The sequence below is a fragment of the Mirounga angustirostris genome, unplaced genomic scaffold (assembly GCF_029215605.1).
Source record: "Mirounga angustirostris isolate CCGP_5_RB_7025 unplaced genomic scaffold, mMirAng1.0.hap1 SCAF_7, whole genome shotgun sequence".
In the NCBI taxonomy this organism is placed as follows: domain Eukaryota; kingdom Metazoa; phylum Chordata; class Mammalia; order Carnivora; family Phocidae; genus Mirounga; species Mirounga angustirostris.
Genome location: NW_026991715.1, coordinates 147,024,694 through 147,039,124, shown reverse-complemented (window position 1 = coordinate 147,039,124; position 14,431 = coordinate 147,024,694). Strand labels below are relative to the sequence as shown.

Below are 14,431 nucleotides of genomic sequence, written 5' to 3'. Positions count from 1 at the left end.
AAAAGACCGTGACTCTTTTTAGATACGAGATGGCCAAGAGAGTTGCATGAATATGTGACCATCGGATGAAAGACCTGTTATCCTGACATATTTCAATAAATTATGAGAAATACTTTGAGTGTTTTTGTTTTTTAGAACTCAGTGCCAAATTTCAAAATGATTTTAAGTGAAATCTCAGCATGTAAGAGAGGAAGGATAATTCTTTTTATTTCTTTCTTTCTTTTTTTTTCAGAGAAGGAGAGAGGGGGTGGGAAGGGGCAGAGGGAGAGGGAAAGAGAGAATCTTAGGCAGACTCCTCGCCCAGCACAGAGCCCAACACAGGGCTAGATCTCACGACCCTGAGATCAAGACCTGAGCCAAAATAGTCGGATGCTTAACCGACAGAGCCACCTAGGCACCCCAGAAAGATAATTCTTTATTAACAAAAACTCATTCAACAAGTGCTTACATATAATATTTCTTAATTATAGTCAATTGATTAAGCTAACTTAAAAATTTTTAAACTAGAATTATTCGAAATATGTTACCTATAACTTCGCACAGCCTCAACATCTATTTAAGGTCAATCTTTGCATCAGTTGGTTGGTTACATTTTTGTTGCTATTTTTTGTGTGATTTCAGAGACAAAGAATTGGTAGGGACTTTCAAAAATTTGTTAAATACACAACTGTGGTCTACACAAAATCCAAGTAGATAGTTCAATGCCTCCCTGGACCTTTCAATAGTAGAAATAAGTAATATGGCACCTTTCAGTATTCACTTTATCTATCATGATTTTCAATGATTTAAAAGATATTTTAAAAAACTAAGTAGAAACAAAACATTTGTGGAATTCCCTAATCACCTCCCTGGAACCTAAGAACCTGACAAAACACAGTGTGGATTCTACTATGCTCAAACGCCTTCCCTCAAACTATTTGGTTCCAAGTACAACTTCGAGTCCATTTTTGCTATTGGACACATTCCAATCCAGCTAGCAACGTGAGGGACCCAAAATCTCCCAAGACAGCTTGATCCATCACAGTTGAGGTCAACGACCTACGAAGTTAAAGATTACAAAATGAAAGAAAATCTTCTAAAGGGAATAAAAAATTGATATTCCCAGATGTTGGGCCACTCACACACTAAAGTGAGATCTATGGTCCCTGAAAGTGGCTGTTCTCCAGGGCATTAGAGAGGGGCAATGACTTTATCTTGCAATCCTGAGCACACAGGAGGGAAAACAATATATGTGAGGTTCACGAGAAAGGCTACCAACCTTTCCAACGTGAAGGAGTAATGGTTCTGGCTCCCCACCAACAGGGAATGTTAACCAAATGTTTCATACAGGGTCAGTTTCTCTCATAGGGCAATGCTTTGAGCAAGCCGAAGCATTTAAGTGGTCTCATTAATCTTCATAACACCCTGAGATGTAAATAGGTAGTAATAAGGAATATTGCCATTCTTCGGGGACAAAGGCAGTGGTGCAAGAGGTTAAGAGATTATAGGTTTTAGAATGTACTAGTTGCACAGCTCAAGGGGAACTATTCTGTATTTCTATTTGCCCCTTCTCGTTACAGAAGTACAAAGCAAGAGTTTACCATGCTGTAAAGGTCAGTTTTACGATGAGAGTGAACAAAAGGATGAGTTTTTCTTCCCTTGGTATGGATCTCCTTTTTTTCACATATCTTGGAATAAAATTTGACATTGTGCATTCAAATGTTAGGAGTAATAACATATGAGGGACACATAGATCCAACAGACTGAATAATTCAAATCACAAAGCCATTAAATTTGGCAGACACAAACTGACAGTTTCCCCACTAGACATCTGAGTGCGCTTTCTCCCTCCTCACTGGAATTTATTTTTTATTGATTGTAGGATTGTATAACTCATTCCTGCGTCCCATCATGTTCCCCAGTGGCCTATTAGCAAACAAATCACTAAGCACAACAATAAATTCTCTGAGGGAGCAATGCAGGCCTTAATAGACGAAGTTCATTTGTGTCTTCATGTAAAGTAATAAAATTCAGCCGGCATTAAAGAAAAGGTTGAGCCATCATGAGCATATTGACTAAATGACTCATTTTATCTAGAGACTCTATAAAACTTAACTCTGACCTCCATTAATTATGAAAGACACAGGTGTTTCAAAATGACATTCTCTTAGAATAACTCAATTGGTCTCTGATGAATATAGCTATAAAATCAAAGAAGAAAGCCTGGGTTCTTATTGAACATGTAGGTGAGAGGCTTGCTCATAACTGAGGGGCAGGAGAACGAATAATTAAGACAGACAGATACGCATTTTGCATGAAGAGAAGACAGAGACAGAACAAGTACATCTATCAAATCTGTTTTAAACAATGATGACAGTGACTTCTCTTTCCACTTAATAAAAGCTTTAGACCATGGTCGATTGTAAAACAATCTGAAGACAAAACACACACTGCAGAGAAATCATCACCATTTGGGGAAATCTGAGAGCGGACGTCAAGTGAGAGGCCAGCCTCACGTGTACCCCTGCCAGCTTCGTCCTCCCTGATTTCTCTTCATGGCAGGATTCCCTCCTACCTGTCGTCAGCATGTGACCGTGCAGAGCTTGAAGTAGTGACATCCTCCATGACACCCAAATTGTCAACTGCACTGATAGACTTGAATATTAAAATGTAAGTTCATGATCTCAAAGCTAAGGAAAAGTAATAACTATCCTTTAAAGCAAAAAAAAAAAAGTCTTTTATAAAAAATTATTTTATTATCTAAATGTAAATAAATAATACAACAATCTTATCAATAAGCTTAAAGAATGTGAAGATTTCATTTCATCCTGTAACCAACTCAGAGAGCTCACCAACCTATCTATAACTGTTGTTCCAGAGACTTTCTTCCTTTCTTTCTTCCTTTCTTTCTTTGAAGATTGTATTTATTTATTTGAGAGGGAAAGAGAAAGAGGGAGGAGCAGAGGGAGAGGGAGAAGCAGACTCCTCACCGAGCAGGGATCCCGATACGGGGCTCAATCCCAGGACCCTGGGATCATGACCTGAGCCGAAGGCTCCCAGGTGCCCCTCCAGAGACTTTCATTATGTTGGTTGACTCCAAGAAAATTCCAGGAGCCTTTATTTTCTCTGGGGTTATAACCATTCCAAAAATATCTCTTTCATGGGCTTTTTCCACAGATTTTTCGGGACTTAATTCATTTTTTTAGTTATTCAGTTAGATCACATTTAGATCCCAGTTTTCAAATAATATGCTCATGTCATGAGCTACTCCCTCATCAAAATTGTTCCTACCCTCCTCAAAAATAGTAAATATATGTACTTTAGGCTATGAAATTTTTAAAATAATTCCAATTTTATTATTGTTGCCATGACCATATGTGTCCAGGAGAAACTCCCCCCAAAATTGTATTGGCTTTTTTCATTCCTTATCCCCAAAAGATTACTTCAAACCCTTTACAAGGGGCGCCTGGGTGGCTCAGTCGGTTAAGCGACTGCCTTCGGCTCAGGTCATGATCCTGGAGTCCCGGGATCGAGTCCCACATTGGGCTCCCTGCTCGGCGGGGAGTCTGCTTCTCCCTCTGACCCTCCCCCCTCTCATGAGCTCTCTCTCTCTCTCATTCTGTCTCAAATAAATAAATAAAAAATCTTTAAAAAAAAAAAAAACCCTTTACAAGTCTTTGTTATTAGGAATGTTTCAAAGAACACATCAAAACCAAGAACAAATCATTTTAATGGCACTCTTGTATGTTTAAACACCAAGATTAAAAGGCACAGAAATAGATGGAGAGCTTCTTATTATTAGCGAGTAAAATGAAATAACAAAGATGGATTCTGAGAGGCATGCAATAATTAAGATCAATATTATTAGCAAACTGCAGAGACGTAAAATCAGAAAAACCTTCTCCCATAAGCATATTTAGGGTCAAAGTTATTAATCAATATTGTTAATAATCACACTGATAATTTAAATTTTATTACGCTCTAAATAGGACTTGCAAATCCTTCAGTGCTTTAAGGATTACAGATGATGACTTATTGCTCCAAATTTAACTTACAGCTTCTGCTTTTGAGGGTCCACTGGGTATTTGATTCATTCCTTCCCATTTTTCAGTTAATAGAGATCATATTTCATTTGAAAAAATACCAACTGAACCATTTTACAATTCCCTTAACCTCTGCTTTCTTAGGAATATTCACTCCTCAAGAGATCTCCATATATAATTCTTTTTCTGGGTTATCGTCAGAGTTAGCAAAACCTTAAATTTTTTTTTCATGTATCTTCAAATAATCAAAGAATTGCAGTTTATTCCCCACATGCTCGGGGCTAGCTAATGCCATCACAACAAACCACATTCCCAAATCTTGCTCCAAATCTCACCTTTGACCCTTGCCCTCTGCCACCCCATTTCAGTCGCCATCAATCACTGTCAAACCCAGCTCTGAAATACGTCTCAAATCTGACTCTCTTCCTCATTTCCACCATCACGGCCTGAGTGTAAGTTCTTTCTGTCACCTGATCCACCGCCCCGACCTCTGAATTCCTCAAACTCTAGAACACTCTGCACACAATATGGTAGAAGTACCTTCCCATTGCAAATCTGAGCATGTAAATATGTAGGCTTAAAAATGTCCTAAACTCCTAATACCTTTAGCAGAGGTTCCCAAATCTGCCAGGCCAGGATATCCTCAGAAACTTGATTAAACCAAAGATTCCAACATCACTTCCAGAAAGTCTAATTGCAATTATCGGAAGAGAAGCTTGGGCATCTGCATTTTTGTAAGGCCTCTCATGACTGCCAAAAGTGGAATCACTGGTCTGGAGGATTAAGTCCAAGCTCCTCCATAATCTGACCCCACCTAGAGCTCCTGCCTCCCCTGCAACAACTTCCACTCTCAGTCACCAACTGGTCCAGTCAAGCTGAGCTCTTCTCAGCCTCATCAGGATCTCTGATGTTCCCCAAGGTACGGTCCTTCCAGCAAGAAGACTCTTCCATCTGCCAGACTCCTAATGCATTTTGAAGGCCCACCTGAAAGAGCACCTTCTCGGTGCACCCTTTCCAGCCCCAAAAACCATCATGTTTCTTTATTCTTGAGGTTTCCAGGACCTTTGACCCAGGCCTCCCTGGGAAATTCTCATTGCCTGTGTTCCCCCGACAGCCACCGGCCAAGAGCCCACAAGCTTTTTCTTTAAGGGCCAGATAGCAAATGCTTTGCCTTAAAGGACGGTCTCGGTTGCAACTACTCATCTCTGCAGGTAAAGCTCAAAAGCAGCCACAGGAAATATGCAACTGAATGGGTGTGACTGCATGCCAATAAAACTTTATTTACAAAAACAGGAGGCCAACTCTGGAGCCTCAGCTTGCCAACCTTGCGCTAGGTTTGCGCTAGGCTATGAAGTCTTCGTCAGGTAGAGACTACACTTCATCTTTGTTTCCCCAATGCCTTAGATACTTCCTGGCATAATGTAGGTTCAATAAATATATGATGAATGAACAGTCATGAAAGAGTAACTAAGTGAACTAATAAACTCTGATGGACCCTATGTGGGACAGGCTGGGAACAAAGCTCTCAACACTCGAACACTAGCGTACCCATACACTCAAAGTAAAGAGGCTGATTAATTTTTATTACTGTGCTTTGTTGGCTCATTCATGCATTTTGGGAAAAAAAGGACTTTATAACTAAATAAATAACTATGCTGCTAGACGTATCTGCTCCCCAGTTCCAGCAGGGAAGAAAGTGCAGAGATTATTCTGGGTTTTTTGTTTTGTTTTTTTTTTACAACAGCAAAAGGAACACGATGTGCAGAAGTCTTTCCCACAAGAGTGTCTGTAGACCACCTGTTTCTTAAAAGCTCACACTCCTGGACCCCTTCCATTCCACCGAAGCAGCAGAGCCGCGAGCAAGGGACCGAGGAAGCTTCACTTTGAATGAACAGTGGTGATGCTTAGGTACACGGATGTCTGGCAGATACTGGACAAAACGTAACAAAGCCAGCAGACAAGGAGTGGGACTTTTTAACACAAATCAGGTTAATTAAACAAGTAGGCCTCCTGGAAGAAAGGAGATTAATAGGTGCAAGAAGGCAGAAGATAAGCAAAGAGAAACCTAAGAGAACCACACCTCTATAAATCCAGTGCCAACACTGAGAAGAAAAATGATAGAGAAGAGAAAATACTTAATGCATAAGCTCAAGGATAAAAAAAAATTTCAGGGGGAGCCTGGGCTGCTTAATCAGTTAAGCGTCCAACTCTTGATTTCGGCTCAGGTCATGATCTCAGGGTCTTGGGATTGAGCCCCACATTGGGCTCCATGCTCAGGAGGGAGTCTGCTTGAGAGTCTCTCTCTCCTGATGTCCGCCTCCCTTCTCTCTCTCTCTCTCTCTCTCTCTCTCAAATAAATAAATCTTAAAAAAAAAAAAATTCCAGGTGAAGAGCAGGAATGAAAAGGGCCATCCTTTTCCTCATCACCAGCTGTTTTTCCTAAATCATAATTAATATAAATAGAAGGTAAACATCATCACCACCCTGGATTTCTTTGCACTATGGGGGTCTACCACTTTCTGGATTCACTCCTAATTGCTGACTTCATTCCACTCCGCAAGAGGTACCTTTAACTGTGTAAACATGACTAAAATGTCTCCTCTGGAAAACAGAAGGACCAAGTGGCTACTGGAAGCAGAATTGCTGGATCTTATAAAAAAATCTCCATTTTTCCGTTTAATCATATACTGCTTCCAACAGATTAATTCTAAGGTACAACTCTAAAATAAAAACAGTAATTAAAAATAACCACCACCAAAAAAAAAAAAAGAGTAAATTACATTGGTCAATTTAAGGAAAAAAAATGACTACAGGAATCTAAAATTCAGCTCTTTGTTTAGATCCAGTAGCAAAATCATTCTGAAAGGAGGATCTTAGTCTGATGAAATAGAAGCCTGCCCATTCATTCAATGTGATCTTATGGGAACAGATGCTTTAAATACTTAAAGCAAATTCAGTGTCGGCATAACAAAAGCAAGTTAATCATTCCTTTTTACTTTTACTTTTGCAGATTCAAACCAAGGACAGAACAATGCTTGAAAATAAAACACTAATATTTTTCAAGGCTGGTTTTTGTGATTATAAGGAAGATCAAACTCTGTTTTGGAAGCACCAGGGTTGTAGTTTTTTATTTTAGTAATAAACACGCTGGCTGGAAATCTATACATTTGTTGTACAGACATATGTACAGAAAGATCTTCCCACATATGGAAAGAGTCCATTGACTATATGGGCAAGGCAAAGGGCTTGGGCAAGGTACAAAGCTCTGGGCTGGTCCTCACATCAGGTCAGGTGTGCAAGGAGACTCATGCATCCCCATTTACCCTTTCTCTTGATATCTCCATAATGCTCCCATTTAATAGAATTAAATTTTAATAGAATTAAAATTTGAAATTTCCAAGGTCCTAAATTGTTATATTTATCATCAATTATGACTGTTAGGTGACATGAATATTGAGTCTGTATGCTTCAATCCCACCACCTTAGTCACCTGCAGAGGGCTGTTCCTCCTGGACTCAAAGGTCCTTGTGTGAAAGCTTACGGGTGAGTGTTCTTAGTAAAATATCATAGGTTGTGAGACTATGCCCTTCAATACATATACCTATATTGCACTGAAGCTGGTTAGAGAAGAGTAAGATAATCACAAATCAACTGAGAGGTGCCTGGGTGACAGAGGCAGTTAAGCATCCGCCTCTTGGTTTGGGCTCAGGTCGTGATCTCAGGGTTGTGAGATCAGGCCCCGCGTTGGGCTCTGCGCTCAGCGAACAGTTTGCTTGTGATCCTCTAATCTCCCTCTGCCCCGCCTCCCCCCTCACCATGCTTGCTCACTTGCGTGCCCTCTGTCTCTCTCTCTCATTCTCTAAAATAAGTAAATAAATCTTAAAAAAAAAGAATTCAACCGAAAGACCAAGAAACAAACAAAAAGAATGGAAAGAAACCCACATTCTCTTTGATGAGAGGCTCTTTTCATTACTACTAAATGGCTTTATGCTTTCTAAAATTATTGCTCATCTGTAAATGCCCCAATCATTATTTGATTATAATCAAACAGTACATTGTATGTAAGCCAAGTTAGTTGCCACTTGGAATAACATTTGAATTTAGCACAGAATCACTTGTCATCCTTACAGTGAACCTGAAACACTAAAGACAGACAGATTCATTTGGAGAATAAAAGTAGAATCACCTTCTTACATTCAACTTTACAATCCCATCTGCAACAAAACTTACATGTACGTCAACATTGTGAACTAGAATCAGTATCAGTACTTTTATAGTTATCTCTACCAAACCTCTACACCACAACATATTTCTTCACTTTGGAATTTTTCTTCCTATATATAAAATGTCATGAGAAATAAAATAAAACAAAATGGTAACTGCTTTTAGCAGGTTTTTTGACAAAGACATACATAAATCATTCATAAAATAGTATCCCAATCATATAAACAAAAAGAAATCAAATAATGTGGGGAAATAATTGAAAAGGTTAACTGATTACTTCTGAAACTGTGTTTTTTTCTTAATGCTTTAACTGTATTTTCCACATTTTCTAAAATGCAAATGCTTCAGTGTCATCATTGAAAACACAAACCTTATTTTAATTTTTAAAGAACCTTGTGGTGAAACAAACTATGAATGCCAATGCCTTTAAAATAATATAAAAGATAATGTGCACCTTAGAAATACTAAGTTTAGGTATCTTTCCAGAAGTTCCATGAATTCAAGACGCAAGTACCTTCTGGCACTATATAACCACAAAGTGTTTAAAGAGAGCCTCTCCCTTTGCAGCACAACGAACTTCTTTTTGTGAAGGGTGCACAGAAGCTTTAAGTGAATTCAATTTCCAGAACATAAAGTATCATTGGCATCAAGTGAAACCATCCAATAAATGGCTTTACGATGCTGAGTGCTAACGATAAGAAAACAGAAAGCCTATCATCGCATTTTCCTACCGTTCATATTTAAACCATTACAGATTTCTTAAATAAGCACCTGCTCTGCAAACTTCTTTTGCTAGGTCAAGCCCTCCCAAACAGGAAGCTGAGGGCTGGGTTATTTTTAAAGTCTTACAACTGGCTCACACTCCCTCTTAAACGCTCTGAGCCTAATCCCACCAAGTTTCCTAGGAAGATTCCTATTCGCCTCAATCAGTGATGACCACCAGAAGCGCACCTGCACACGGATGCCAAAATCCAGAGTTACCTGCAGAGCTACCCTACCACTGCCCTTACCACGTGCCTGTTAACACTGACAATCGCTTTTCATGGATTACTTTATTAAATCCTCACATCAGCTGACAGGGGTACAAATAATTACACCAATTTTGAAGTTGAGAAAATTCGACTCTGAAACAGGCTCAAGGTCACGCAGCTGAGCAAGTCCAGTCTACCTCTCCCTTCCTTCTCCTCGTTTCTCCCACCAGGACAGGACCACGAGATATCTCTTCCCAGCGCCAATTTGCTCAGTGGCTTTTCACATCCATTAAGAGAATCTGTGTCATTCGCCAAAAGCCAAACACCTGCAGCATGCATGCACATGTGTGGTGCCGTCCTATTCATGCAGCACCCCGGACTTCCAGAAACAATGGAGAGTCTTTCAAGTCAAGCTCACAGGCAAACCTTTTCCAAAGTCCTTCAGGGTTGAATGAAGGGTAGAAGACTCACCTCTACCAACCGAGGTCATATTTGTACCTTTTACCCCAGCAGGTGGCTCCTTCCCTTTGGCTAAGAGCAAGAGCTCATCTTCCCTAAGGGTTAGCTTTGGGGTTAGAGATGGCCACTGCCTTGTGTCCTTGCCCAAACGTGGGAATTTGGAATAAATCTGCTACAAAACCCAACCCATTTCCCCTGAGGGTCCCCCCAGATGCAGAAGGGCACCTATACAAATCAAATCCTTGAAGTAGGTATGTTGAATCAACAGGTATCTTTGAGCTTCTGCCAGGGGAGAAACTGTGTGCTACCTTCTAAAGAAAGAAAAGATAGGCATATCCTCCACCACCTGATAATGCAGAGTGGGGGGTGGGGGGTGACACCTGACACAAATCATGCAGTAAGTGCAGTAAGGAAGGTAGATGACAGATTATGTTAACAGGACCATGCAGAGCAGGGGAAGGAGGAACCCAGGTCCAGGGGAGGGCCCTTGAGCCAGATCTCTTTACTCTGATTGTGAGCTCACCGAGCAGAGAACTTGGGGGAGGGGGTAGCTAATGCTCCAGAAAAGCAAAGAAGTTTGTTACCAAATCCCAGAGGCAAGAAAGAGAACATTGGACAGTGGTGGGCAATAGAAATAATTCTACATGCCTGGACTATGAGAGAATGAAAAAGAGCTCCATTTGTAAGGGATGTGGGACCACAAGGCACCACAAGGGTGTGATGGGCAACACCAAAGCACCGTCATTTATCCGAAGGGAGCTACCTAAGGGGGGGGGGGGGGGCATTTTATCAAGAAGGTGTTGGCCAAGGTACACAGAAGGAGGACAAAATCTGGAGGCCAGAGGACCAATTAAAAGCCCCTGCAACATCCGGTCCAGGCTCGTGATGAAATGTGATGGAAGTCAGCATCCAAAGCCCCCCATGTATTCCCCATGTGCTGAAGTACGTAAAAATACACCAAGTAAGCCCAACCAATCTGTACTCACTGCCCACTCAAAAATATCAGAAGAGATGCAGGTGACATGTTCAATGCTAGGAACTAAGTCAACTTCTGTCTATTCATTTAACGCTGTGCCCATACATCTCAATGCCATCAAGTGTTGGGTGGATGCACAAGGGCTCCTAGAGATCTGAGAGCCAAAGCAATGATTCTAGAAACTATTCAATAAACCAGATTTAGCTTCACCCAGGTATATATGGAAACTGCATATCCTCTCTTGCTATGAAAGGTATGCTTTATAATCTAGTAAATTAGACCAAAAGAGATACAAGCACTCAGGCACCCCAAATGTTTTCCTTGAATGCCAAAGGAGGCCAAAAGGCCCCTTTCTTCAAAATTAATATTTTTCCTAAGATATTGGTATGAAGTATTTTTTTATACATCATCCTCAAAATACATTGGCAGGATAGGTGATTTGAGTGCAAGGATTATGCCTGTTTTCTAGAGAAGGAATGATAAGGAAGAGGGAAACAACTCAAGATCTGTTCTGATTGTGTTCTAGTAGCCTCATCAAATGGAACGTCAAGTGTTGACCTGGATACAGGAGCACATGCACCTTAAGCAGGGTATAGAATAACAATTTCCCTGAATTCTCAGTTGGCTGGTAAATGGTGTAATCAAGGTCACAGAGAACGGTTAATGATTGGACATTGGAATGGATGTCAAAACCTCTTGACTCTAGAATTTTACTGAAGAATGTACTGAGAAGTTGAGAACATGGTTTCTGGAGTCAAAATGCCTGGGTCTGAAACCTGAGTCCAGCTTTTATTGGACATCAGACTATGCCCTGCCTCAGTGTCCTCATCTCTACAATAGGGATGTTGACAATACCTACCTCTCAGCTTTCACGAAAAAACATGAATTAGTTCATGTTAGAACGGTTCCTGGCACATGGGAGCCCCCCGAACACATGCTATAAAGAACAGGCGTCATCCTATTTATTAGTAGCAGACTTTGGGGCAACCTTATGCCGTATTTCCTTCTTAGAAGTATTACTTGGCACTCATCAACTACGGCAGAGAAGCTCACATGTAGCTGCACAGATGTCAAATGAAATCCAAAATTATCTGCAGTGGCGAAACATAAGATCTCTCACCTTGCTCCTACAACAAGTTCTTTCTGTCCTGGGTCAAATGTTAACTGCGAGAAATCCACAGCATTCTTCGCTCTGAACTCCCGTAACCAGGGGCCAATTTCTAAATAGGAAAAATAAATAAATGAGAAGATAAAAATGAATGATTTTTCCTCCAGGGACCACAAAATGTGCACAACAGGTAGCAAACATTACATTTCACAGAGGATTTGGAGGTCCCCTGATGTGATCGCGTAGGGGCCACGGGAGGTTTCCAGCAGAATTCCAGCAGAATGTTACACTGAGGATGTGTAAAACCTAGAGAACGGCCACCCAATAAAGAGTGAGCAAGGCATCCGTGCTTGGGTGTGATTTACAAACCAGATGTGCATTTTCCTCTGGGCTCTGGGCTGGGCAGAAAAATCACACAGCATTCACACGCTTCATCAAGGGAATACTGAACGCAAACAGGACCATTTCCTCCTATGTGTGCTCACCGGCAAGAACTGAAGACTTGAGAAGTACAAAGCCCTCCTTGGGACCCAGGATAAACACGGGAGCACCAGCAGCCCTCCTTCAAAGTGGACACCCTATGTCTGTCCTTTGGGTTTCAATTCTATTCTATCAGGCGTGTTAAACTCATACAGTGCTTTCTAGATGAGAAATCCAGTTACTTCTAGGCCTTGTTGGCATTCTTTTTTCTCTACGGGAAACCAGGAAATAGTCACTCTGTAGAGGCAGGTTTTTCACAAGACTGTGAACTCCTATGACACGGCCTCCAGCCTCAGCCTAGAGTCCATTCATGATAACATGACAGCCTTGGAGAAGGACAGAATGCTGCTCCATGCGCCTTTTTTGCAACTTTTATTAGCACATTTCTGACACCATAAAAATACTCTGGGAGTTGCCTGCCAGTCGCGGCTTGCCTTATCATTATTCCTGACAATTAGCCATGTTATCTGACTGTCATTTTTTTCTTGGATTTACTATTTTGAGTGCTATCACACTGAATAAAGGGGCACATGACAAATGTCACATCAACAAAGTCACTGTGTAGCAAAGGAATAATGTCTCTCAATGAAAGCAGATGCCAAAACCAGATTTAATATGGAAATGTGCCCAGGTCCCATAACACATCCCACATAAAAACCTTTGTTGACATGGTCGAGATGGATTATTTTCCAGGAATGGCTCTGTATAATAAATAGAGCCCTTCTCTACTACTGGTTACTGCGGGGGAAGAAGGTCATGAACAGAAAGTTCTACTCCGCGTAAAGGAAACCAGGGTTGAGGTCTATGGAGACCTGTATTTGGGCTTTGAAATTTTAATGTGTGCCTGGATTCTTTTTAGAAGTTTATATAAATTTTATTCATTTTAGAGCCAAGTCATTTAAGAGAAAACACTTAATTATAGTAAAGTAGGTACAAAGCCCTGGAGCTATATAAGTTGTTAATAAATGGTGTGTTCCAGAAGTTCATAATTCAGTTAGGGAACTAGACCTACTATCTTCTTTAAGCACAGGGTCTATGAATAGAAGATCTTTACAGGCGTTTGAAATGTTATAGGAAGTATTCACACACAGAAGGAAGAGAGGACAGGGCCCTAGGTAAGAAGAAAGGCAAGATCTGGGGCGCCTGGGTGGCTCAGTCGTTAAGCGTCTGCCTTCGGCTCGGGTCATGATCCCAGGGTCCTGGGATCAAGTCCCCACATCGGGCTCCCTGCTCAGCGGGAAGCCTGCTTCTTCCTCTCCCACTCCCCCTGCTTGTGTTCCTGCTCTCGTTGTCTCTCTCTGTCAAATAAATAAATAAAATCTTTAAAAAAAAAAGAAGAAGAAGAAAGGCAAGATCTGACTGCGTATTTACAGTGCAGATGTGTTCCACGGGAACAGAGCGATGCGGAATGCCATGGTGCCCCGAGGGCCATAATCGGTGTTGCTCACCTTCTTGCCCATCAGGCCCCATCAGTTCTCTGTTTCTGGGAGCTGGAGCCGAAGGCTCTTATGTCTGCAAAGCTCCCTGAGGTGCCGACAGCCCACAGCACAGTACTCTGAATGTGGGGAGGCAATCATAAAAGATGCAATAATGAAAGAGCAACAACCAGAAGGTGAATAAGGAGAATGAAAAATGAAAGGCACGAGGGAAAACAGAAAAGAGAGAAAGGAAAAAGCAACAGTAAGTCAAGAAACCACTGGGAGGGGTAACTGACAGGCGTGTTTAAATATAACTGTAAACATATTCGCTCCCAGGGTCACACATTTGGACTTGGCTTCGTCCGTGACAGAGAGGCTTGGAAAAGTTCTCGGGCAAGTACTTGACCCATGAAAGCAGGTGCCTTAGGAACGCGCCTGGGCCACTGGCGGGCAGGATGGGGCAGGAATGTGAGACGTTAGAAAGCACCACCATACACCCGTGAGGTGGTGGCTTTATTTCCAGTGGCTACGCGAATGCGGAAGGAAGAGGTGGTGAGGGCATCCCATGGGCCTGATAACTCACTGCAGGTGAGGCTAAGGGAACAAGTGGAAGATAACAAAATCATTCCCAGGCTAAAGGAAAAGGAAAGCAATGATGATGAGACACAGGGCTTAGGAGGGAAGCGTGGTCTGCGAGAGAGAGGACAGGTCAGGTCAAGATCACGTGGGAAGCAAGGTTCCAGAGCCATCGCTGAGCATGGCTAAGACCTGGA

At 41.5% G+C, this 14,431-nt stretch overlaps 1 protein-coding gene across 5 annotated transcripts in view; it reads right to left on the bottom strand.

Annotated features, from left to right (window-relative positions):
• The window catches only part of SEMA5A (semaphorin 5A), a 472,196-nt gene that overhangs the window by 250,855 nt on the left and 206,910 nt on the right, over positions 1–14,431 (bottom strand). For all 5 annotated transcript variants that reach the window (XM_045863616.3, XM_064596872.1, XM_064596869.1 and 2 more), the window contains exon 4: positions 11,773–11,872. In XM_045863616.3, coding sequence (XP_045719572.1) covers positions 11,773–11,872 — 100 coding nt within the window. The remainder of the gene's footprint in view (positions 1–11,772; positions 11,873–14,431) is intronic.